The sequence below is a fragment of the Engystomops pustulosus genome, chromosome 1 (assembly GCF_040894005.1).
Source record: "Engystomops pustulosus chromosome 1, aEngPut4.maternal, whole genome shotgun sequence".
Classification (NCBI taxonomy): Eukaryota; Metazoa; Chordata; class Amphibia; order Anura; family Leptodactylidae; genus Engystomops; species Engystomops pustulosus.
This window is the reverse complement of record NC_092411.1, coordinates 55,487,346-55,515,041: the sequence shown is the minus strand read 5'-3', so window position 1 is coordinate 55,515,041 and position 27,696 is coordinate 55,487,346. Positions and strand designations below refer to the sequence as shown.

Genomic DNA, 27,696 nt, shown 5'->3' with positions numbered 1-27,696 from the left:
GTACAAAAAGTTAATTAACAATCTTCATCCATTTAAAATACAAAATTAAGATTTTTTTTTACAAAACAGAGAAAAAAATAGAAATATAGCAGAAAATAGAGAATGCAAGGCAAGGAACAGGTCATATCTAGAAGTGGTCATCAGTGTTAGTATCATTGACATCTACTGATATTGGTGAAGAGTGACTATGACACCAATTTTCTCTTCTGGACTGGTCTGTTCATGTGGTCTGAGTGTCATGGCATCCAGGACTACTGGAAAAACTTTTATATTTCTGCATCTGTTACACGCGTCATCGGAGCACAGCGTCCTTGATTCATGGCCTTTCATTATTTAAACCAGTATCACACAAATCTGATAAGTCAACTTCCACCAATGCAGATCTGAAAATACCATTGACTGTATTATTCTGGAACAAAAAATGGCATCTTGCTAATGATGTCACCAGTTTCTGTCTGTATTCTGTCATAGACCCACTTTCGGTTGCAGCGACACTCCGGCCCGCACTTGTTGGAATTGCACTTAGGGCAAGGATAGAAACACCCTGGACAGCTCTCCTCCAAGCAGTCGCACAAGTCCTGGTTATTACACAGAAGTTTACCTTGTTTGTCATATTTTTTTATAGAAGCCCTGAAAAACATAAATTAGATAATAGAAGATATTATGGATTGATCTAAATTGATTGCTAAATTAAAGAACAGGTTTTAACTTATTGTTGAAAGAACTCTCCGAATGGGTTCTGGTTGCAGGCTTCTGAGCGTGTGAGCCACACCCAGAGCTGCCTTACTGGAAGGTAATTGGCAGCTACATTGAAGTATCTCGTCTCTGGAAAGTTGGGTGGTTCATTCTGAAGCACGGTGTTTGTGTTAGCAGGAACTAGATAACTAGAATTCTCCATTATCTCTGTGCAGGTGTCACCTATCACGACAAGGTTAGCAAGAATGGGGCTGAGTGGGAGTGGAGAGGAGGGAGGTGGCTTTGAATAATGAGCACGATAAGCTTCTACCTCAGGACTCAGCTCCTTTTCTCACACGCCCAATGGACTCATGTGAGAGCTGGCAGGGAGCTAGTAAAGTTTAATATACATTATTTTCATAACCATCCATGGCTTTTACAAAATATGTTTGCTTTAATAGTACAGGATGTCTACGGGCGACATTTACTACGCAGTCTGCACCAGTATTCTGAAATAGATTGCACATAAATACTGCTTCCACATGTATTTATAAAGTGTTGCACCAGAAAAAAAGTGCACGCACTCTGGGCACCGGCAGGGTGCGCCAAATAAATGAGTCTTCATGAATTGGGTGCACTCTGCATGCTATTGAGGCGAAGTGCACATAGCGCAGTTTGCCTCACTAATAAGAAATGTGGCCCATTGAGTGCTGAAACAAGTTAAGGGCTATTTACACCTTTGACAATTTTTTTGTCTTCACTGCATATCATATTTATAAAGAGACTGAGGTACAAGGAAAACGTAGCCCTAAGCCTGCCTGTACACGAACAAGCCAATACTCGACAATTTAAAACTGATGTTTTTGAGTGGTCGATTTAGATCAGTTTAGCATCTATTTTTCATAGATTAACTGTAGTCTATGAATTATCACTGAGAAACGGTTTGGATTAGGACACAATGGGGCAGATTTACTTACCCGGTCCTGTCGTGATCCCGTGGTGCGTTGTCTGATGAGCATTCGGGTCTGCTGCGATTCACTAAGTTTGTGCGCCCGAGTTCCTGCATCCGTCGCTTCTGCGGCGAGGTCCGCCGGAGTTCACCTGCTTCTTCCCAGTACTTGTAAGTGCGTGTCTTGCGACACAATTCTAAATGTTACAACCTGCGCATTGTCCAAATCCGCCAGGTTGTCCGCCGGCCCGCTCCCCAATTTCTGTCACGCGCAAGCTGGCCGCTGATGCGCCAAACTCCGATCACGTGCGCCAAAATCCCAGGGCAATTCGGCGCAAAACGGAATTCACCAGGGAAATCTGACGAAAATGCGTCCGACGGTCCCTTAGTAAATGAGCCCCAATCTACTTTATAACAGATCCATTAAAAAGTATTGCACTTGCAGCTGAGTGCCATCTATTTGTGTGCCGCTGACCTGAGGCATATGTTAAGGTAATACCCAAACACCGCATGTGATGCTTATGCAGAAACAGATAAGCAAATAAATGTACAATGAAAAATTATATTATTTCCTCTCATTGTTTATCAGATCTCATCAATCTAATTTAGATTTGGGGTACAGCGGACCACCGTTGTCTCTGTGATCCTTGTGGGTCCCAATCATCTGTGGATTTAGGATTACTTGTGACTGGACAACCTCTTTAAAGTATAATAAGCTTTATCAAAATGCTTAATAACCGAGCCTTCTATATCTAATATGAAATATTACTTGAATGAACAGAAGTGAGACATTTTCTTATATCTTAGATAAATGAGATTTTTTGCCAAATTGATTTTTAGAAGCTGCAGCTTACACAATATTGCCCCTTACTTGTTGGTGGTGTAATATCCATTCATCTGAGACCTGTAGGCTTTCTTCTTTTGCTTTCGCGTTTCAGGATTAAAGTCTGCAACCTGTGGTCCAGGATTTTGGAAGGCCAAACATTTCAACTGTCTCTCAATTTGCTGTAAAATAATAGCAGTAATGGTTATGGAGAATGATCTATACCTATAACAGCCAGATCCCTGTTATTTTCCCCATTCAGAACCGACACTGCCCACTACCCTACCCATGCAACTAAGCACTGGTCGTGCGCCCAGGGGGTCCCACATAGGGGTGGGATGCAGCTAGTTCGCCCTGGCTAGTTGTACAACCAAGGTAACCTTGGAGAAACACGGTGCGGGGAACAATATGGGTTCATGGCATGTAAATCCACATGATGGGACACATTTACCAACTGTCCAACGGAGTGCATTGTCCAACAATAATGCCCTCTGCCGCAATTCACTAAGATCATGCGCCCAATATTGTGCATGTGTGCTTGGTCTTGCGACACAATTTGAATGTTAAATTCCACGCTCAGTCTGAATCAGTCGGATCCTCCAACGGCCCACCCCCTGATTTGTGTCGCATGGAAGCTAGCGAATCTACGACAGAAAACGATTGTGTGCAACATAATCCTTGCGCACACACCGGTTAAATAACTGTCCAAGCCGAGCAATCCACCAAAAAAGGTGCAAAGTCCGATGAAAGTGCAGAGCACAGACCCTTAGTAAATGAGCCCCGATGTGTCATGATAGATTCGGATCTCACCTGATGTCTTCATGATACATCCTCTTAATATGTCTTAAATACTGTGAGAATTCCCCTTTAAATCAGCTTCTAGGTTGGCAATTTAAGGGCAGCACCATGATTGTCACTAGTTTGGACTTATTGGGGCTCATTTACTGAGGGTCCGAACAGCGCACTTTCGCCGGGTTTCCCACCGATTTCTGATTGGCGCCGCAATCAGATTTTGGCGCATTGGCGCCGGCTTTCACGCGACAGAAATCGGGGCGTGGCCGTCGGACAACCCGACGGATTCGGAAAAACCGCAGAATTTAAAAAAGTAAATGTGCTCCATTGATTTGAGGGTACTGAATGTAGCACTGTGGACTTCGATTAACATTGCTTAAAGAGCACTGCATAGAAAGCATTTATTGGGGATGTGATATTAGGATATGAAATTTAGGATGATATCATGTTTGCATATAATCTCCCTGAAATAATGAGACAAGTAGTACATATTGTATGGGGCAGATTTACTTACCCGATCCATTTGCGATCCAGCAGCTGGTTAAGGTAGTGCGCCCGATGTCCACCAGGTGTCGCTGCTGCGCTGAAGTCCGCCGGAGTTCGCCGGAGTTCACAAAGCTATGCTGGGTGCAGGTAAGTGCTTGTTGAGCAACACTTTTTTTTTTTTTAATACTGCGGTTTATCCGAATTCGTCGGGTTTGCCGATGGCCACGCCCCCGATTTCCGTTGCGTGCATGCCGGCGCTGATGCGCCACAATCCGATCACGTGCGCCAAAACCTGGGGCAATTCGCAGCAAATCGGAAAAATTTGGGTAACCCAACGAAAATGTTCGATTTGGGCCCTTAGTAAATGATCCCCTATATCTTATCATGGGGCCAGAGGTAGTAGTATGCAATAAGTAACACAATTATGGAATGAATGAATAGAATAGAGAGTCATACCAACTGCTTCTGGGGTCTGGGGTTGTCATCCTTCACAATATCTGTTTCGGTGCCGCCTTGTCCTTCATGGCTTTTTGTACTGGTTGACTTATCACTCATTGTGAACTTCAGAAAGATAAAAGTAAAAAATATGTGTCAAATGTATGCATAAATAAGTGAATAATGTTTATATATATTTATATACTCACATAAAGCTATTTATCAGGTATTAAATTCCCCATATAGGGATCACTGGGATATCCATCTATTTAGCACCCTCACCCCAAAGTTAAACATATAAGCTACGTTCAAACTTTACACATGGGGTCACACTTAAAGGGGTTGGCCACTTTATTTTTTTTGTAATGTGTGCATAAGTGTGGGGATTAGGATATCAGGTAATTTACAAATACACATCCATTAAAGTTTTCTTGATATGTACGATTAAGCCTCCTGACTCATAAGCCAGACATTCCTGGCCAAAAAAATGGCTGCAGATGGGGAATCATGTGATTTCTGTCTGTCCATGAACAATCACTAGGACATCATGATAGTATTCATGAATATAAGTTTAAGGTCCTGGCAGGGCGATTTTTCATGGACAGAGAAGATCACATGACACTCCATCTATGGCCATTTTATGGACAGGAATGTCTGGCTGATGACGTAAAAGACAGGAGGCTTCACTTTACATATAAAAAATGCAGAGAAGAACTATTAATAGATGTATATTGGGAAATTACCAAATATCCTGTCCTGCACACTAAGGCCCTTTAACCCCTTAACGCTCTGCGCCGTAGCTCTATGGCGCAGAGGTATAAGGGATGTATGAAGAGGGCTCACGGGCTGAGTCCTCTTCATACAGTGGTGGGGGTTTTTGCATTTTGCACATTAACCCTATTAACCCTCTAAACGCCGCCCTCAAAGTCGCGGGCGGCGTTTAAAAGACGGCGGCGCGCGGGCGCCGCCATATTTTTTTCGATCGCCACGCCCCCGAACGTCATCGGGGGGCGGCGATCGGTTACCATGGTAGCCTCGGGTCTTCTCTTGACACGAGGCTACATGGTTTATGCAGGTTCGTTACAATGAGCCAGTGGCTCATTGTAATGTAAGACCTGCAAAAACGCCATATATTGCAATACTGTAGTATTGCAGTATATGGTAGGAGCGATCTGATCATCTAGGGTTATTGTACCCTAGATGGTCTAAAAAATAGTGAAAAAAAAAAGAAAAAAAAAAGTTTAAAAAATAAAAAAAATTAATAAAATATTAAAAGTTCAAATCACCCCCCTTTCCCTAGAACGGATATAAAACATAACAAACAGTAAAAATCACAGACATATTAGGTATCGCCGCGTCCCAAAATGCCCGATCTATCAAAATATAAAAACGGTTACGGCCGGCGGTGACCTCCGAGGCGGGAAATGGCGCCTAAATGTCCGAAATGCGACTTTTACACCTTTTTACATAACATAAAAAATGAAATAAAAAATGATCAAAATGTCGCACAGACCTCAAAATGGTAGCAATGAAAACGTCGCCTCATTTCGCAAAAAATGACCCCTCACACATTTCCGTGCGCCAAAGTATGAAAAAGTTATTAGCGTCAGAAGATGGCAAAAAATTTTTTTTCTTTTTTGTACACATTCGTTTAATTTTTGAAAATGTATTAAAACACAATAAAACCTATATAAATTTGGTATCACCGCGATCGCACCGAACCAAAGAATAAAGTAGGTGTGTTATTTGGAGCGAAGAGTGAAAGTCGTAAAAACTGAGCCCACAAGAACGTGACGCACGTGCGGTTTTTTTTCAATTTTTCCACATTTGGAATTTTTTTTCAGCTTCGCAGTACACGGCATGTTAAAATAAATAACATTACGGGAAAGTAAAATTTGTTACGCACAAAATAAGCCCTCACACAGGTCTGTACACGTAAAAATGAAAAAGTTATGGATTTTTGAAGTTGGAGAGCGAGAAATGAGCCGGAAAACCCTCCGTCCTTAAGGGGTTAAAGGACATGGACAACAAGGATGAAGGATTGTAAACCAAGAACACTTACACACTGATGCGTGCTCCCTCTGTCAGGATCAGCTCTTCTTTTAACTTCTTAAAGAGGACCTGTCGCCTAACTTACTAAAGTAAGCAGCTCCTAGTGCTTGATCAAACGCCGCAGTGTTATAGTGATAGCTTTACCGGAAACCTCTGGTAATGCTATCAAACACTGCGGCGGGGTACAGTGTAATCATCGGACAGCTTGCAAAGCTATCAAAGCTGTATTCATGAGGGGGCGGTCCGAGGCGCTGCCTCTTCCCCGGACCGCCCCGCTAGCTCCATAGGCCGGCAGTGACTGCAACGCGCTAGGCGGCAGTCACCGCCCCTAGCCACACCCCAACCCCGCCCCCTCATGAATACGTCGGACAGCTTTTTATCAAGCACTAGGAGCTGCTTACTTTAGTAAGCAGCTACTAGTGCCGATAAATTGGGTGACAGGTCCTCTTTAAGCCCTTGGTTTTAAAAACTATGAAAATGAGCCTGAGGAGCTCCAGTGACATCTATTGAGTCTGGAGCTTCTCAGGCTCATTTGCATAATTTGTAAAACCTTTTTTTTGCAATAACAAAGGCTTAAGAAGCTAAAAGAAGAGCTGATCCTGACAGAGGGAACACACACCAGCATATAACTGTACTTGGTTTACAATCCTTAATCCTGATGGTAGATGTCCTTAAACACTGGCGTTGTTTTTCACATCCGTTTTTTTTTTACTGATTAGTGTTTTAAAATGTTTAACATAGATGCACTATAATAGGATTTAGGTAACGTCACCGTTTTGCTTCCGTGTTGTCTTCGCATCTGCAAAAAAATGAAGGTTGAAAACAGAAAGCCCAGTTTCTCAGCCTCATCGGTGAAAAAAAATTGACCAGTTTACAGGTTTTTTGTGCACCCTTCGACTTCTATGCGCTTCTGGGATCCGCATCCATGAAAGAAATACTAAATGTTTTATAATTTTTTTCCACGGACAACAAACAAACAATCCAATGTTAAAATACCCATTAAAAACAAGGATTTGTGAGGCATCTATGGAAATCACTGAAGCACGGATGTGAAAAACAACGCCATTGTGATAGAGCCTTAAGATGTGCTGCATTTATTTAACACATATTTTCGCAAATGCACTCTCCCACCATTCTCATGGGTCATTTTCACACAATTTTTCAGTTTCCATGACAATGTCAAAAAGTTGCACAAGGAAGTGGTAGCCTTTTTTGTTGGTTATTTTTTATTTTTCCTGAATAATGAATGAGTAATTTATTGCTGGACATATTTTGAGAGTAACATATTACTAATATTCTTACATGAATACACATGTGCCATACTAAATCATTCAATTTTCTCAATTGACAAAGTGGATTATGTTGTTCTGCTTTTTCACCAGCAGGTGTCCCCATTGTGCTTCAACTGATAATATCATTGTTAAATAATGGTCAAAAAGAGACCTGAAGTGACCGAATTAGGGCTCTTTCACATTGGCGTTGTTTTTCACACCCGGGATTTAGTGATTTCAAGGGATGTCCCACAAAGCCATTGTTTTCAATGGGTGTTTTCACATTGGCTTGTATTTTCACTTTTCCATTGTCCATGGAAAAAATTATGAAATATGTCCAATTTTTTCACGGATGTGGATCACAGAAGGCAATAGAAATCTATCGGTCCGCAAAAAAAATAAATAAATAAAACATCCAATTTTATTGAGGCTGAAAAAACAGGTGTGGTGTTTTGAAAGCAATGCTGAGCCTTCAGTTTTTTTTGCATATGCAGAGACAAGACTGAATCAAAACGTAGACAAAACGCAACAAGAGCTAATATGAAAGAGGCCTTACTGTTAAAGGACAAGTAAAATGCTCAATTCACTAATAATTTCATGCAATATATCAAATGCTTTAGAATGTTAACGTAGGAGAACTGGCTTCTGTTCTATGGAATCTTTAATAGCATTGCTATGTTAGTTGTGATAGTAATTGAGCTTTTATTGTGCGTTTTGTCCCTCTAATACTCTCTACTGGTAAATGCTAGTCATAATGGGTTTTTTAGTATTGAGTATACAACCTTTAGGACAACATTGTAAGAATTTGGCTCTTTCAATGGAGCAGTGGTTGTGCTATTCCAGGTAGTGCAACATGGATACATAGAACAGCAGTGCATTTGTGCCATTGTTGTACCGTACACATGGCTGATAAGCTGACAGCCTGAAATTACCCATTTAACCAGGGGTGGGATTCAATGGCTTTGCCCTGGCTTGGGAAAGCTGGTTGCTAAAATTATAACCGTCTTACCAAGCCGTGGCAAAGCAGGTCGGCAATCTGGCTCCCACTGCATTGCCGCGGCTGGTAGATCAAAGGTCACCTGGCTCAAGTGGACGTGTTATGTGACCACACTTCCCCTGTGCCGCAGCTAGCAGATCAAGATCCAAGAAGAGGAAAAAGGTAAGTATATTTTTTTATACTAATGGTTACTGGGGGCATCATTGTGACTATCGGCTACTGGAAGCATGAATGTGCCAGCTGGTGGCATTACTGTGACTGCTGATTACTAGCTCATCACTGTGACTACTGGCTACTAAGAGCATTAATGTGACTACGTGCTACTGGTGGCATCAATGTGACTACTTGGCGTATTACTGTGACTGCTGGCTACTGGAGGCACCACTGTGACTACTAGGGGCATCAATGTGACTACTGGCTACTGTTGGGTATCATTGCAATTACTGGCTACTGGGGACATCACTGTAACTACTGGCATCATTATTGTGGCTAAAGGGGGCTTCATTGTGGCTACCGTCTCCTGGGGGTAGGCGCTGGGGCTACTGAGGGAAAGTACTGTGACTACTGGGTACTTGAGGCAGGCACTGGGACTATTGGCAACTGTGAGTACTGACTACTAACTACTAACTGTATTGACTACTGTGTGGGGGCCATGCTACTATAGTGGCTATTGTGTGGTGGCACTGGTACCATAATGGCTACTGTGTAGGGGCACTGTTATCATCTGGGCTACTGTGTGGGGGCATTGTGACTATTTTGGCTACTGTGTGGGGGCACTGTGACTATATTGGCTAATGTGTGGAGGTACCGTCACTAAATTGGTTACTGTGAGGGGAATGTTACTATATTGGTAACTGTGGGGGAATAATAGTGATTGCTAAATCCAGAGGGAGAAGTTCTGGCTAGAAGAAGCTCAAATGACAGCCAGGTAGAAGAAGAAAATGAAGGAGTCTCCTCCAGTCAGATGTCATTAGATTTACACATGAGAATAATGCACTCAATGCTCAATATTTTTACACTGAGCTTGGTTCTATTTTAACGTACTTTGCTGGGTTCCAGTAGTGTTTTTATGTACTAAGCTGGGTTCTGGTGCTGTTATTATTTACTGAACAGGGTTCTGGTGCTGTATTTACTTACTCATCTCGGTTCTTGTTTTTTTTTAATTATTTATTTAGATTTTATGATACTAAAAGAAAATAATCATACATAACAATACATATCATATATTTCGTAAATATAATAAAAACCCCAAAGAGAATTACTGCCATATTTATTTCTTCTATTCTGAGTTCTGCTGCTGTTTTCATGTACTGGATTTGGTACTGGTGTTGTAAATATGTACTTATTTGGCTTTAGTGCTGTATTTACTGTAAGTATTGGGCTTGGTTCTGGTGCAATAACGGTATAGAACTTGGTTATGGTGCTGTATTTATGGTATGATTTTTGTATTTATGGGGCTTTATATGTCTGTATATAAGTTAATACAGTAATAAAATAATTTTAGATATAAAAGGTTAATTTAAATAGTGTATTTATATAAATATTGGAATTGTTGATTTGAGCTGCACTTCTTGATTCCTAAGTACAGAGCCTTTTGTTAAAAATTAGAATCCCACCCCGTGCATGAGGGGGCAACGTGGTGCAACTTGCTTCATAACTACTGGCTACTGAGGGTATTAGTCTGGGGGTATTATAACAACAGGGGGCATTACTATTGGATACTAGGGACATTATCACTGGCTACTGGTCGCATTATTACTGGTTACTGGAGTCATTGATACTACTGGGGGCATTGATACTAGTGGCTATTGGGAGCATTGTTATTAGTGACTACTAGGACATTATTACTACTGTGGGCATTATTGCTAGTGACTATTGGGATCATTAATACTACTGGAGCATTGTTACTAATAGCTACTGGGACGTTATCACTACTCGGGGCATCATAGGCACCGGTTACTGGGGGCAGAATTACTATTGGGGCATTAGTACCACTGGCCCGGAGCATTAATTCTACTTGCCACTTATGCTACTGTTGCTACTGGCTATGGGGGCATTATTAGTACTGGCTGCAGGGGATACTGCTACAACTGGCTAAGAGGAAATATTAGCTACTGTTGGCTCTGTTACTACTGGCTAGTGGGTGGATGGCTACCGGCTACTATTAGGACTGTTAATATTAGCTACTGTGGACTCTATTTCTACTTGCCACTGTGGGGCTCTGTTACTTTTGGCTGCTGTGGATACTGTGACTAATAATTACTATATCCCAGTGACTATTGATGTGCAGACAGTAATGATGTGCATAATTTGGTTTTGGTGCTGTATTTATGTGCATGGCTTGATTCTGGTGGTGTATGTATTCTACATTCTGGATCTATGTAGTTGACACAAAATGTTTGTATTTATGGGCTGTTAATAGACTTAATGGTCTATAAATGAGAGCATTTAGATATATAACTAAAAAGTCTGTACTTGGTAGGTATGTGAACATTTTTATTCATAGTTATCTAAATGTGTATTTTAAATTCTAGGCTAGAAGGTTATAAAGTTGAAAAATGTTAATTATATCGCTTCTAATTAGAAAAAAGTACATTAACATATTTTATTGATATAAGAATATCTTAATTAGTGATGAGCGAGTATACTCGTCCGAGCTTGATGCTCGGTCGAGTATTAGCATACTCGGACCGGCTCGTTGCTCGGACGAGTATTTGCCCTGCTCGATAACGAGCATTTAATTTAAAAAATAAATAAATAAAGAACAGTAAAAAAATACAAGTAAAACATTTAATTTAAGAAGAACACAGTGAAAGAACACTGTGCAGAATAGATTGCAGATGTTCGCAAACATCTGCGATCTGCTCCGGAGACACGCGTGCAGAACGGTGTTCTCCGCAATAGTATTTGAAGAACAATATGTGTGAAGAACAACTTGCAGATGTTGTCAAACATCTGCAAGTTGTTCTTCACACATATTGTTCTTCAACAATGGGGCTCGTTACTCGAAACGAGCACTCGAGCATCAGGAAATGTTCGGCACGAGTAACGAGTACCCGAGCATTTTTGTGCTCGCTCATCTCTAATCTTAATCTTTTATTATAGTAGGTATGGTTTTGCTGTGCACCACGCTACATGACTGACTTCTCACTCCTAAAGTCAAGAGGACCCTTGCATATAACCCATGTTTAAATGACAGCCACACTGAAGTGTTTCAGTGTTCTCCCATTCTGGGTAGTTGCCCGGCTGTCTTGTGACACCTGGGCACCTACTGTAACATTCCAGATTGAATAGAGATGCGATCCGTTCAACCAGTTAAATCTTGCGGTCAATTCAAGATCTAAAAACTTAGCGAGAAAGGAGGTTTCCTCTCACCCATCCTACTGGACCCACAATATTAAATAATAGGGTGGTGATTGTTTCAATGAGAAGGCTTCCGTATTTGCCATGTAGGGCCCCCCACATGATGTGTTTAATAGGCCTTCTGTTAGTCAATAATGTGCTGCAATAGAAGTCTTTTACTGTATATTATACATGCAATCAAAGGATGGACTCCAATTATCATAGTTATCTATGAGGTACGAGACCCTGTGTCTGGCAGGACTAGAGAACTGTTCTGTAATGACGTTTTCCATACAAAGCTGACAGCTATGTTCCTCTATATGAGCCCTAAGCATCATTTCTATTTACTATGAGGGTTAAATACACAGCATAATAGGCAGGTGGGGGCTGGGGGATCAAGACTGCTTTGGGCCCAGGGCTCTATGAATATTAAGTTCAGAATTCACTTCCTACATATGGAATCAAACATCTTGGGGGATGGAGGATGCGTCCCTTCTCCCTGCTTTCTATCTGTGGTTCCAGGACCTTTGAAGAACTTTCAAAGGTCCTGACATGGCTCTTGTTTACATGCGTATTGAGATGTAAGAGGATGCATGAAGATTTCATGGGTGAAGGTATAAAATTTGGTGGGTGGTTTGGGTGGCCGTTGGCCCTCTAGAAGGCTTGTGGATATTCTATGTGGGGTGGTAAGGTTTGACTGCTAGGGCTTCTTTTTAATCCCAGTTTTGCTCTGGTAACAGTTCCTCTTCAATAGAATTAATACCATTCAGACACTTCCAATGTCAGGGGAATGGTGCTCAAATTACACAGATAGCAATACTGACCCCCGGGAAATCTGGGAATCTTATACTCCAATTGGGAATAGAGAAAAATAAACATTAAGGACATCTGTCAATGTCACAGGAAAAATTGCATTCTGAAGGATGAAGGAGTTATGCTTATTAATCTCCCTACCATACTGATCTTTTGTTGTGCTGGGTAACAGTTGTATCATAATGCCCATATATGAACAGCGAGGAAAAGCACAAATTTAGAAATAAGCCTGCATCCTGTGCAGCGGGTGTTAGTTGCTCATATGGTTGACACCATGCTGCATTGGAATTAAAGTGGTTTCTCTTATATTTTTTTTTCTTTCAATATTATCTCCTAATGTCCTATACAGCATCAAATGAACTACCCAATTCTCTAATTCACTGTTATTAACAAAAATACAGCATTTCACAGATATAAGTCCAACCTTTCTCTATCCGTCCTGCTGTACACAATTTCAGTTGCCCCTAGACACGACCCTGTAGCTTCTGACTTAGGGGTCGGGTGGCCGCCATCTTGGATTCCTATGTCATCCTGTGCTGCTGAGATTTCTCTGCTCCTTTCACTGTATCCTATTTATCTATGCATCTATTATTTATCATCAGTTCATCATCAGTTATCATCACTATAAATATATATATATATATATATATATATATATATATATATATATATGGCTATAAATACTTTGATGTCAGTTTCAATGCTACCATAATAATTTTTTTATTTTTTGATAGATCGTGCATTTTCGGACGTGACGATACCTGATGTGTTTAGGATTTTTATTGTTCATTTTTATATCAGTTCTAGGGAAAGGGGGCTGATTTGAATTTTTAGGGTTTTTTATTATCATTTTTTTTAACTTTCTTTAATTTTTACTATTTTTCAGACTCCCTAGGGTACTTTAACCCTAGGTTTTCTGGTCGATCCTATCATATACTGCCGTACTAAAGTATAACAGTATATGGGGATTTTCCTCCTCATTCATTACAATCTGCTGATAGCACATTGAAATAAAATGGTTATAACAAGAGAGCCTCGGGTCTTCGGAAGATCCAAGGCTGTCATGGCGCCCATCAATGTTATATCTCTACATATAAATCTATATATGGTATCCATGCCATTCTCATTATGTACAATATATTCCTAATAACAATCAACCAAGTTATTTTTAATATCTAACAATTTAACTTTTATCTCTATATATCTGAAATCTATCAATCTATCTGTTATCTTCATATATCTCTCTGCTATTATTTAATCTACCTATTAAAATTATCAATTTATCTAATATCTGCTAATCCATCTTACTATTATCAATACCTAACAGTTTATCTGATATCTCTATCTTATATCTATCTACCAATCTATCTATTATCTCTATATGTCTGATATTCATCAATTAACCTACACATCATTTATAACTCTTTATCTAATATATAACAATTTAGCTATCGTCTATCAATATCTAAAAATATATTTCTCTATCAATAATCTATCTATTCAGTATGCCTCTATATTTATGTATATAAATATATTATCTATCTATCTAGTAAAGGAAAAATTCAGAGCAGCACTGGATACAAGTGGCTGAAAGTCCATATGTCCCCTGGCCAGAGGGCGTTAATGAATACTTCCAAAATTAGGCAGCACTCCAAATAAGTTGAAAATAAAATCAAGGTGTCTTTATTCCATGTGCCAATGTTTCGGTGACGCAGAACCTTTTTCATCTATCTATCTAACTATCTATCCACCTACAAATCTATCTGTAATATTTCTATCACTCCTTTCCTGGCTGTCTACTTCACTTACATACGAGAGGAGTCTCTAGCATCAGTATACATATATATATATATACATACTTGGTGAGATTGCAGGAGATCCAGTGGAGGTGACATACCTGTGGCTGGTGCACACCTTCTCTCTCACCTGTTAGGTAACAATGGAGATCCTGATGCTTGCTGGGCGGGACATGTGTGCCAGTGTGATAGCTCTCCTGGGTATACCTGCATTTATAGCCAGATGGCTCTAACAGTTACTTATCCAGCCCCACTATCAGGTTCTATAGACATGAGGTCTCCATTGTCTAATGTAAATGCTATAGCTAAGGCTGGATGTATATTACTTCATCAATCCCTTCCTGTATCATGTGCAGGATGTGCTGGCTGTGCTGGGATACTTAGCTTTATGAGGGAGAGAAAGTTCAGTCTAAAGCAAAGTGCTGTTTGTACTTATTTCAGTCTGAAAGAATAATGCAAATTTGAAAAGTAATGGTGTGGAGGTTTTATAACACAAGGCGCTAAAATACATCCTTAACTTCCAATAACATGATAGAAACTCACTTGTCCTGCATGGAGAGGAGTCTTCTCCTTGTTACTCCGTCTTGCCCCTACTGGTCCTGTCCCCCAGAAATTTACAACAAGGATGTGCATGCGCAGAAAATAACCTACCTGTGCAGGTAGAGCAGCATCTGGGCATGCACACTCTCTTCCTCCTGCTCTGAACTATTGATCGCCACAGTCCGGGCATTGGGCAAGGGAACTTGTTGCTCTGCATGTCAGTGGGATGCAGAAATGTGTAGTCTGTGAGGTGCTCTAGTGATAAGTCATATGAGCCCAGGCTGCCTCCTCCCTGCTCTTATCAATATCACACTTATACACTTGCCCAAAGAGAGATAAGCATGCAGAAAAAAATTAAGCTCATGATTTGGTATTATGATGCTTCCAGTAATATACAGTATACAGGTACAGTATTTCCACACATTGATGTATAGATGATATATACAGTGTATGGATATATACCCCGCTCAAAAAAAATAAAGGGTACGCTCAAATGACGCATCAACAAGTTTGAACAAACCAAAATAGGGAGAGAGATGATAACATATATGTTATACCATATTCGTGCACTGCAACCTGTGTTCATCCCTACATGATGTTAGTACCGTATGGCTTGTTGGAAATTTATAAGTGAAACCTATTGTTCTTCCTTTCAGAAGAAGGAAGGAAGAATCCAAAAATATTGCACAAATTTACACAGAAAAAGACTAAAAGTAGCAAAAATGATATGAATTCTTTATTGTAATTAAGTAACAAATACTGGTTAAAAAATGATCCTGCCCCAGTGGGACACAAGACAATGTTGCATGCCAGACAACAGATCATAGTGAAAAGTGTGTTTACAACATCTGAATATTGGTATATGCATCTATGCGGTACTGATGGGAAGCATAAACCAACGAAAGTACATCAGAGAATGATAGTCAAAGATAGGTGAAATAAAGCTTACCCATGTTGGAATGATCGTTGCCTGGAATGACAACGCACGTTTTGGCTTTGCCTTTTCTGGACGAGCCAGTCCATTGTTTCAATGCCTTCATTTTGCAGAATCTGCTGACACACTCCATCCACATGAGGTTTAGTATTGCCCTGCATTAGGAGGAAACCAGGGCCAACCGCACCAGCATATGATCTCACAAGGGGTCTGAGGATCTCATCTCGGTACTTAATAGTAGTCGGGCTACCTCTGGCTTTGCGGTCATCCCAAGAAATGCCACCCCACACCATTACTGACCCATTGCCAACAGGGCCGCCACTAGGAATTTTGGGCCCCTGACTGGAAAACTTTTGTGGGTCCCCCACTGGTGTCCATTCTCACATTGATACATAATATTATACACAATTTTTTTTTTTACCAAAACATTTCTGAGCCATGACAAGCTAGAGTCAGCACGTGCCCACTCAGTATATCTAAACCCCCCTTTAATGAAATGTCCTGCCAGATGCCCCCTTTAATGAAATGTCCACCACAGATGCTTCCTTTATTGAAATGTCCTGCCTGATTCGCTCTTTAATAAAATTTCCTACCAGACACCCCCTTAATGAAATGTCCTGCCAGAAGTGGCCCCCCTCCTCTTGAAAAAATAAAATGTATACTGTGACACTGCTGCGTCATAGTGATGCGCCCAGGCCAGAAGAGCAGAAGACAGAGGCACGGGGCCGGGGAGAAGAAGCCGAAAGGTAAGTACAGATTTTTTAAAATTTTTTCAGACTGATAGGGCCCTGGAATGAGGGGTTTAGTGGGTACTGTGTCCCCCCTTCTGATAGGCCTTGAACACAGTCCCACTAGACCCCCCATGATGGCGTCCCTGACTGCCTAACCGGTCATGCTGAAGGTTGTTGTAGGCAGCAGATCGCTCTCCACGGCGTCTCCAGTCACGTCTGTCACATGTGCTCAGTGTGAACCTGCTTTCATCTGTGAAGAGCACAAGGGACCAGTTACAAATTTGCCAATCCAGGTGTTCTCTGGATGAGCTGCACTACCTAAGCCCTTTGGGTGGGTTATAGAGTCCATCTCATGGTACCACAAGTGCGTGATTCAAAATTGACCAAAACATCAGCCAGAAGGCATAGGTACTGAGAAGTGGTCTTTGGTCCCCATCTGCAGAACCACTCCTTTATTGAGAGTGTCTTGCTAATTGCCAATAATTTCCACCTGTTGGTCTATTCTGTTTCCATAACAGCATGTGAAATTGATTGTCAATCAGTGTACAATCAGTTGATCAATTTTACATATTTTTATAGATAGCAAAAACTTTTAATTCATACGATTGTGCCCGCAAATGGGTTGTCCAGGTTAAAAAGACAACCCAAATCTATTTACTCATCAATATTGACCGTCTGCGCTGTGTAGTTTCTACTGCTTCTGTACAGGTCACATGAGCAGGACCGGATCTCTGTCAGTTGTAGGACCTACGGAGAAGGTAGAAGCAGTTTACTACTGCATAATATATCTTTCCAAATAAACTAGTAAAATATCCCTCTCCCACACTATGCAAAACTACTTCATTTAACCAATACTATACATATTCTATATCAAAATGACATAAAAGGGAACTAAAAAAAAGAAAAAAAATTCAAGATGTGTCGCAAAATTAAAATGCTGCAGATATTTTAAGGTAGATATTTTAAGGTAGAGCACTGAAAAATAGTTATAGCCCTTGAACGGCTACGTCCGCAGGTACACTTAAAATGCGTGATTATTAAAGCCATTAAGGTGGTCCAGCGCTGCAGAACAGCCCTTTCTTCTGATCTGCGTTGTTAAGCTGGTGATGCATGACCAATGCAGCCAATCAGCAGATGAGCAGTCGTGTGCTATACTGTGATTATAGCTCAATTTAGAACCAGCAGCTCCTCCTGCTTTATAATGCCTGCCAATCTATGTCCAATCTGTCAGCTCACCCTGCTCTATAACATGCTGCCAGCAAATTCAACTGTATTTTCATTGTTACAGTTTCCTTTTATGCCTGCAGAAGAGTGCGGCCCTGTAACTAAAATCAGTACAAGGCAAGTTATGCTTATGAATTATATCTAGATTATGGTTTACAATGCTGGATATATATTTGTAGGTGTATTTTATGTACATGGGTATATGCGTAATACAGTATTGTGCTGCTTCTTTTTGACAAGCCCAGGGCAGTAATGTCACATAAAATTGTAATCATCTACAGAATAATAGTATAATAAAAAAGCGCTGGTACAATAATGCAAAGTAGTAATAACAGTTAGATTTCTTTCCAGAATAAATCTATTTAAAGTTACATGGAATTCGCCCATGGGAAAGCATCGTCCTGCTGGCAGCTGGAAACCTGATTAAAAAGGCAACTTTGAGAAAATACTTTGACCCCTTATATGAGATGTCACATTGTAAAAACATCTTTGTTGTTGCAGAATAACCTTCAGCTTCATTCACACAGCTCAGCCTTTTCATAAATACGCCATTAAATCATTCAGTACATTGTAGAGCAAAATAGGCAGCACTTTTTGTGTCACAACTCTGCGTGGTTAACATCATTACGTTTTTTGGGTCAGTCCCCATGATCCCGCAAAGTGGCGCATATCTTTTCAGTTTTTCTTTCGCTTTCAAACTTTTGCATAAAAGAAGCAATTATCTGGTTCTGCCTATACGGAAACCATGTAAATGTTCTCCCTATGTAAGCCAAGGTGTGAAAAATAATGCCAGTAATTGGGATATGCATAATGGTATTCTTTGCAGGCTGACACAGTAAGATGGCATTTATGGTGATAATTTAAAATGTGTTTTGTCTATAGTGAATAAGAATACTGCAGGAATTCATTGTAATGATAAATATACTGTGAATGTCTTGTCAAATAAGTGGGGATGGGTTTCAAAACTATACATAATCCATGGGGGGATGTAACACAGATCCTTAAACAACCCCTGTTACTCTGGTGCATAATAGAGGTAATTAGAAACTGACAGATGGAGGGGATGGAATGGTCTTTGTGACTTTAAGCAGGGTGTATAGCGGTGTCTGGGGGTAAAGGTAGATAGGTCTATGTTGTGGTCACTGCTATAATACATATACTGCCAGGAGCCTGGCCTAGGTAGCAGCTGGCACCGTATAGCCGCGCCTCTTTACTGTACAGCTGCTGGCAGGAGGAAGAAGACTGCAGAGGGGAAGTCCTAGACCTGAGGACTGAGGTGAGTATTACCGGTACTTTTTTATTTTTACTAATCACATTTACTAGTCCATGGGGGGGTGAGGAGAGGCCACATATGATTAATGGGGTGAGGAGGGGCGGGGCTGAATATAATGTATGAGGGTGAGGAGGGGGCTGCATATAATGAATAGGGGTGAGGAAGGGGTGGGGCTGAATATAATGAATGGGGGTGAGGAGGGGCCACATGTAGTGAATGGGGGTGAGGAGGGGCCACATATAATCAATGGGAGGTGAGGAGGGGCCACATATAATGAATGGGGGTGATGAGGGGCCACATATAATCAATGGGAGGTGAGGAGGGGCCACTTATAATGAATGGGGGTGATGAGGGGCCACATATAATCAATGGGAGGTGAGGAGGGGCCACATATAATGAATGGCAGTGAGGAGGGGCCACATATAATGAATGGGAGGTGAGGCGGGGGCTGCATATAATCCATGCGAGGGAGGGGGGCAGCATATAATGAATCTATGGATGGGAGGATATGGGCTGTATAAAATTAATCCATGGGGGAAAGGCATCTGCATATAATACATGGAAGGGGCGAGGGGGATGCATATTATTAATCCATGGGGCTGTATTTAATGAATCCATGCTCTGTCGTCCAAGGGAACTTGGAACTGACCCTGCTACTTTAGTCTGATGGTCCCCATGGACCCCCTGATGGACCCCATTTGGACCTTGCTCAGTTTCTCTTCATTACCATTATGGAAAAAATACAGCAATTTTAATTTTCTGCCCACTTATGGATTATAACAATGAATATTCTTATACAGATGTCAACAATTTATGGCAGCTATATAACTGAAACGGTAGGTTCTGGCATATTGCCCGATCTGAATCAATGGAAGGGGATTTGTCATTGCAGTTACGGTATGTCAGTTTTCTGTCTTCATAATGTCTCAAAATTGTTGCATCTGCTTACTTGCACCAAATTTATGACTTTTTGTGAGAGTGAGCCAACCCACTCCACTTGGGCCCCTTTCACACAAACGTATTAAAACAGCCGTGTACTACCCGTACTGTACCGTTTACATACAGGTAGCACATGGCCGCATTAAAATGGCCGCATTATCCACCATTCCATTATACATTAAAAAAAAATAGAGAGCTTGTCCTATTTTCTCCTGGATTTCCATCTCATACACCCCAAGTCTATGGGAATGTTTAAAATATGTGTTGCATATGGTTTTGCACTGTATAATGCCATATATGTGTAGTATTTTGGGATTGAGCAAGCTAGTAACATGATTTGCAAATCTATTTTTTTTATGGATACGGAATGGATACAGTGACACATATGATTAAAAAATCATCTACCGGTAGAATCCTCGTTGAATGAAATACATGACTGAAAAAAGCATACATGTGTGTGAAAGGCGCCTTACTCCTGATTTTTTATGTGAATCCAAATTTATAAAGTGTGACTTTTTAAAAGGTTGCAAATTTAGTCAAAAATCCTCTCCAGTCCCACTTGGTGAAGGGAAAAAATTGCAATAAATTTGCAACTTTTTGAGGAAAGCAACCAAGCTTATTAGGGTATTGGGTTGACTAGAATACATTGATAGATTACTACATTTGGGATTATTCATTTTTGAAAAAAAACGAGGAGAGACCTCATTACAATGTACAGATATCTGAATCGTCAGTACAGAGATTTCTCCAAAGATCTTTTTATACGTAGACCTGTGACCAGGACAAGGGGGCTTCCTCTACGCCTAGAGGAGAGGCGATTCTACCATCAACATAGACAAAGGTTCTTTACTGTAAGAGCAGTGAGACTGTGGAACTCTCTGCCGCAGGAGGTTGTTATGGCCGACTCTATGTACATGTTCAACAGGGGACAAAATATCACATGTTATGGGAACAAAACATTTAATTTGATGTTGAATTATTCTGAAATAATTTTTCCCTAATTTGGAGGGGTTTTTTTTGCCTTCCTCTGATTAAACACAATGGGGGACATCATTCATAGGCTGAAACTAAGTGCTGCACTGCCTGTACTCTTCTATGTCAGGTATGAACAGGTTTATAACATTGTCACAGACCTCAACACCCAACTGGCTTGGTGGAGAAGTCGCATTTTCCAGCCTCTGCGCCAAGAATTGCACAGAAATCACAGCTTGTGTGTATAAGCTGTGATAAATCTCCCCCTATAAGATTTATAAGCTACACTGGCTAGACCTTTGTCTTTTTACAACTTTATTTACTATAAAACTATGAAACGTTTTCAATCAATTCATTCAATCAAGGAATTGAATATCATATCTATGAAACTATTTTCAAATCTGTCCTGGGACAGAATAGAGCCTTTTTTGGTCAGGCCTAAAACTTAACTTTTATTGTACTTTAAGGTAAATAAACCACACTGACCTTCCTTAAAAATCACATGAGTGGGCTGCTAAAGTAACTCTATACTCTCTACTATAATGTAAGGAGATTCACTCTGCTCCATCAATAGATTATATCAGCTCTTACACAATAACACAGAGCTGGACACGCGGTAATAAATTAGTTGATAGATTCCAGTATTTTGCATGTCTCATACACTAGATTAAGGCCCCTGTGTCAACATGTTTTGGATATATGGTGTTATAAATGGGGTTTCCTAGATTTAAAAAAGGGACAATGGGCCACATTTACAAAAAATGGTGCAAACTGCACTAAGTGTGGCTTGCCTGTGTATAATGGAGGGTTCCATTCTTCATGAATCCGACGCTCCCTGAACTGGTCTGATAGATTGCACCAAAACAGTTGTGTGCGACACATTTGTGGTGCAAACACTTCTTAAAAACCTGGCCAAGCGGTTTGCACTAGAAAGAACGTGCTAAATCTGACAGAAAACTGGAGCAAAGTAAATGTGCCCCATTGTCTCTAGTAGGCAATGTCACAAAATAAAAATGCTGCAGAGCTCTTCTGGAGGTCCTCTATGGTCTGCACTATGGTCAGCACAAGCAGTCTACAGAAGAGATGGATGTTATTGGTGCTTGGGAGTCAGTGGGGTACACGTATTGAACTCTTGGCTTGCCTTTATCTTTAATTTTTGAGATACTCACCACTTCCTTCGATCCCTGGATACCATAAGGACCTGTAGTTGGTTAAGAGTCCCAAATCAATCTTCTTAAACAATAAATCTAGGATTGTGGGGAATAAAAGATACCTTTGGTATTGTTGGCCCCAAATTCTTGCTGACAAATACTCTTTAAAAGGTGCCTCATGGTACAAATACATATTCCATTGATTATAATACAAAACACACAGTGAAATGTAAATCAGAACAAGTTTAATCACATCCTCACATGTTGTAAAAAAATATATATAAAGAATTTTGTTTTCTAAGCAAAAAATAATTGGGACTTTTATGTATAAGAGAATAATTTTTAGAAAAAGGCTACAAAATCTCAGAGGCAATTTCTAAATGATAGATCTCAGATATCTGAATCCAGTGTATTCCTCTGTAACCAGTCAATAATTCTGGTATTCACAATGTTTATCCACTCTAATCGGCTTTTCTTTTTTGCTTGCAGCCATTCAAGTTCATTGTCTCTACTACTCTCATCCATAGTAGTTGTGATGAATAGCTCCAACTGTAACAAACCCAAAGAGACAACAAATTTATCAATACACACAACTTAGAATAGACAGTAAGGGGATATTTGCACATTTGTTTTGTGACTCTTTCATTCATTTAAATAGAAGTCAAACTGTGTGCTCCTCCCGCTCAGCTCTTCCCCCATGCTGTGCTCCACTGGCTAGTTATTTTCCAACAAAAAACTGCAAAACGGCAGCAAATACTAAAATTATATTATTGGTGGGAATCTGGACTCTGGTCCCCTCTGCCGATCCTGAGAATGGATGTAAAAGGTTCTTTTAAAAATAGGCCCGAGAGGGTAAAAAAAATAACGTGCTATACTCACCTCACTCTGGCGCTCTCCCACTGTATAACACCTCCTGTTTCCGCAGATCTCTGTATACAGAGGCTCAGGAGTGACGCAATTTGAACAACAGACACACCTCTGGCTGCGGCCGTAGTGTGGTCCCGCTGAGCCTCAAACATAGCAGAAACATGACCTACTCTGAGTTTTGCTGCTCTGGCAGAGGAAGAGAGGCAGAGTGAACCATAGCCGTGTGTATGAGCCCATAGAAATGCAAGGGGACGTGTACTAGCTGTTGAAATAACTGCTGGAGCACGTTCCCGAACAACATTCATGTGAATGAGGCCTTAAAGGAAATCTACCATCTGCACTTTCCCATCCCTCTCCCTGCAGTAATCTCAAAGCAGCAGCAGATTGATTGATTTTAGAAGGAAGAAGACCATGGATAACACATTTAAGATTACCACAGTACTGAGGAAAATTGGACTAAAATCCTAAATCCATATTAGAAAAACACCACTGGATCTAGCTACTGAAAACATAGCTATTGTAATCTTACCTCTTGGAACTGCAGCTCAGAAGTGGCCTTTGACCCCAGTTCTGGTAATAACATTTCATAGAAGTGATTGGAATCTTTCATGTTTCTAAATTACACAAAGATAAATGCAGACATAAATTAATTAATTCAGAAGTGCAAACATACAGTATTTGTCAAATCTATAGCAATACTACAAAATGCAGATAGTCATCTCTTTAAAGGACATCTACCACCAGATTATTGGTGTAAGAGTGTCTTAAATAATCTGCTTGTCTAGGCGATGGGGGGGGGGGCAGTGTTTTAAGTGTAATTTGGCATTTTTATTGCAGAAATAACAACTTTGTCAAAGTGGCGGGGGCGCAGGCAGATGGTGCCCGAGTGCCTCTCGGCAGACTTGAAAGTGCATCATCCCTGACTGGGGTCTAGCCTTTTTGGGTGCCTGGAGGAAGCCAGGGCCCTTATTACCTGAGTGACTAGATAGTGCGACCTAGTGCATGGTGATGGTCACAGTGCTTGGTATCAGGAACGGAGGCCTCGTCCACAGCCTGGCATGTCTCCAGCAGGTGGTGTGTGCAAGAAAAAGGAGGGAGAGGCTGAAAGTGGAGGTTTATCCCTGGGGCACCCTGGTGTAAATAGGTGAAAGATGGGGCGCCCTTGGTGGTATACAGCCTGATCCAGGGATCTCTCGAAAGCACATTGGTAAATCATTACTTAGTCCTTTTTTGCAAACCTGGCAACGCCCACAACAGCAGCAAACTTCAGCTAGGTATTGCTGGCTGCTTGGATCTTTGGTCCTCAGGAAGATATCTGCACAGCCTTGATAAACTGCTTCAGGCTGGGGCAGGATAGTTGACAGAGTCCTAATGGTGGAACTCTGCTTTGGGCCTTGGCTCCTGGCAGGCCAAGGTGTCAGGGCAGCATGCCACAGACACCTCTGCTTCCTACTTCCTCTTAAAGAGGAAGGACCTGGAATTTTCCACCCACAAGGGGTTTTATAACCTCCCCTTGTGAGGTGGCAACTCCCTTATCCAACCAGCTTGCTTTTCCCATTAAAGTGATACAGCACATTCTATTGGTCAACAATACTTCACAGACAGAGACTTACAACTTTATTAAAATGATTCCACACAGGAGGTCCTCAGTGAGTTGATCACTCTCACAGATTAACCTTTTGTATGAGGGAGGATTTGAGTTTTGCAACACCTAATTTACCCTTGCATTGGCAGGGGTGTTGCACAAGGATAGAATGAAGCAAAATTACACTTATCAGTGCACCCTCAGCCACACTCCTTGGACAGAGGATGGCACTGTACAGATGTTACAACTGCCTTTTGCTGTATTATTTGCTGTTACTTTTTTACTTTCCATTTTTACTCTGTAGTAGTGATAGACACTGCTTGCCTACCTCTCCTTTGATAAACCTACTTGTTGTAGTAAGAGGCACAGCAAGAAGGACCAGAGCCATTCTCTGTGGTCATGCCCCGTATATATAGAATTTCTTACCAATACTAATGCTATCCCCTAGCAAGTAGTGTGGTGTTACAAATAGATATTTTATCAGAATAGAACAAGAGTGATGCAAAAACTGATATATCTGCAGGCTGAAATGCAATTCTCTGTATATTTATACATCACTGTGAATACTCACTTGTCATTTAGTTCATGCCATTTCTCTTTCAGAAAGTCCCAAGCTATGTGCCTTCCTATGTCATTCTTAAGCATATGCAACAAGACATCCAGCATATTATGAGATTCACCCTCCATGCTATTCTTTAAGTACCTGCCAATACAATGAATGTATTAAATAAAATATAATATATTTATAAAAATATATATTTAATATTTAACTATTTTTCATCACATTTAATTTCACGTTACCTATTCTGCCTGGTACTACTATAACCAACTTACCGATACAAGAGCCACGGTTCCCTGGTACAACTTAAACCCTGCTTAAGGAAGGCCAGCTCCCAATGATCTTCACTGTCCGAATTGTTGTGATAATTCCATGCAAACTCCCATTCCTTTTCACCACCTTCTGCGATGCCATAGCAAAAGATTGAGCCTTTAATAGACTGTGGTATTCTGCAATATAAAAACATACACATATTTTGCAAACAGATAATGATAACATAGGCTTCATGTAAAGCAATTTAGATCTCATTATTTTTAAAGGCAAACAAATTTTAAAACAGTAAACACAGACAAATACTAGTAAATATTCATAAAGAGTATAGTCAAACCTATATCATTATGTGAGGCAGTTGTGACAGGGGACGCTAAGTGATCCTTCACAAGACAGGTAAACCATGGTCATAGGGATCTGGACCACTATCCCATATTAAATGTATTTCTGTTCTAACTTAAGTGTTACTACGGTATATTGTATTGATGTGGTAAACATCATTTTTTGGTCCGGATGGGCATACTTAATAATGATTGGTTACTTTATTATGCCTTTTACCATTACTGATCTCATGTACTATGGTTGCTGACTATGTACATTTTTGTCTCTCCTGTAGCCATCATTTTTAACAAATTTGTTTTATCATGATTTGTGATTAATAAAGCCTGTTTACTAGAGATGAGCGAACATACTCGTCCGAGCTTGATGCTCGATCGAGCATTAGCGTACTCGTAACTGCTCGTTGCTCGGACGAGTATTTCGCCCGCTCGAGAAAATGGCAGCTCCCGCCGTTTTGCTTTTTGGCGGCCAGAAACAGAGCCAATCACAAGCCAGGAGACTCTGCACTCCACCCAGCATGACGTGGTACCCTTACACGTAGATAGCAGTGGTTGGCTGGCCAGATCAGGTGACCCTGGGATAGACTAGCCGCTGCCCGCGCTGCTCGGATCATTCTCTGTCTGGATGCCGCTAGGGAGAGAGCTGCTGCTGCTCAGGGAAAGCGTTAGGGTGTTCTATTAGCTTACTGTTAGGCAGGAGTGATTCTAAAAGAACCCAACAGCCCTTCTTAGGGCTACAATAACGTTATAATTTTTTTTTTTTTTTATTTGCAGCTAGTACCATATTGTGAGGAATTAGCAGGGGGACTTGCTACCGTTGTGTTTAGCTCTTAGTGACACACATATCCACCTCAAACACCAAAGTGGGAAAATTTATTAGGGGTTTGAGTAGAATTAGGCACAGTCTGCCAGTTTCTTTTTATTTTACGTTTATTTTTTTCATAACTCAGCGTCATCTCATCTGGCATAGTAGTGTGCTGTAATACTTGGCTAGAAAATAGCCATAGGAGAATACAAACGTCTTAATTACGCCTGCAGTAGCGTTATATATATTTGATTTCTGGTTGATCTGCTGGTGGCTGTACTTGCTGCAGTGCATCTACTATCAAATTGGGAGCAATTTGGAGTCAGACTTGCGACCACTGTGTTTTAGTGACGCACATATCCATCGCAAAGACCGAAGTGGGAAAATTTATTAGGGCCCGGGGTTGTATTTCAATTAGGCACAGTCTGCCAGTTTCTTTTTATTTTACGTTTATTTTTTTCATAACTCAGCGTCATCTCATCTGGCATAGTAGTGTGCTGTAATACTTGGCTAGAAAATAGCCATAGGAGAATACAAACGTCTTCATTACGCCTACAGTAGCGTTATATATATTTGATTTCTGGTTGATCTGCTGGTGGCTGTACTTGCTGCAGTGCATCTACTATCAAATTGGGAGCAATTTGGAGTCAGACTTGCGACCACTGTGTTTTAGTGACGCACATATCCATCGCAAAGACCGAAGTGGGAAAATTTATTAGGGCCCGGGGTTGTATTTCAATTAGGCACAGTCTGCCAGTTTCTTTTTATTTTACGTTTATTTTTTTCATAACTCAGCGTCATCTCATCTGGCATAGTAGTGTGCTGTTATACTTGGCTAGAAAATAGCCATAGGAGAATACAAACGTCTTAATTACGCCTACAGTAGCGTTATATATATTTGATTTCTGGTTGATCTGCTGGTGGCTGTACTTGCTGCAGTGCATCTACTATCAAATTGGGAGCAATTTGGAGTCAGACTTGCGACCACTGTGTTTTAGTGACGCACATATCCATCGCAAAGACCGAAGTGGGAAAATTTATTAGGGCCCGGGGTTGTATTTCAATTAGGCACAGTCT

General features: G+C 40.8%; 2 protein-coding genes across 2 annotated transcripts in view; both read right to left on the bottom strand.

Moving 5' to 3' along the window:
• Positions 1–75: 75 nt before the first annotated feature.
• Positions 76–15,219, bottom strand: ARL14EPL (ARF like GTPase 14 effector protein like). Its single transcript, XM_072119387.1, has 4 exons — positions 15,083–15,219; positions 4,182–4,286; positions 2,496–2,629; positions 76–630 (listed from the first exon to the last, which is right to left on the bottom strand). Exons 2-4 carry the CDS (start codon positions 4,278–4,280, stop codon positions 405–407), a joined length of 459 nt encoding a protein of 152 aa, XP_071975488.1. The 5' UTR covers positions 4,281–4,286; positions 15,083–15,219; the 3' UTR covers positions 76–404.
• A 7,204-nt stretch (positions 15,220–22,423) lies between these two features.
• The window catches only part of LVRN (laeverin), a 91,867-nt gene continuing 86,594 nt past the window's right edge, over positions 22,424–27,696 (bottom strand). The window contains exons 17-20 of the mRNA XM_072140970.1: positions 25,482–25,655; positions 25,219–25,350; positions 23,592–23,676; positions 22,424–22,744 (exon numbers count right to left, since the gene is read on the bottom strand). Coding sequence (XP_071997071.1) covers positions 22,586–22,744; positions 23,592–23,676; positions 25,219–25,350; positions 25,482–25,655 — 550 coding nt within the window. The 3' untranslated portion in view covers positions 22,424–22,585. The remainder of the gene's footprint in view (positions 22,745–23,591; positions 23,677–25,218; positions 25,351–25,481; positions 25,656–27,696) is intronic.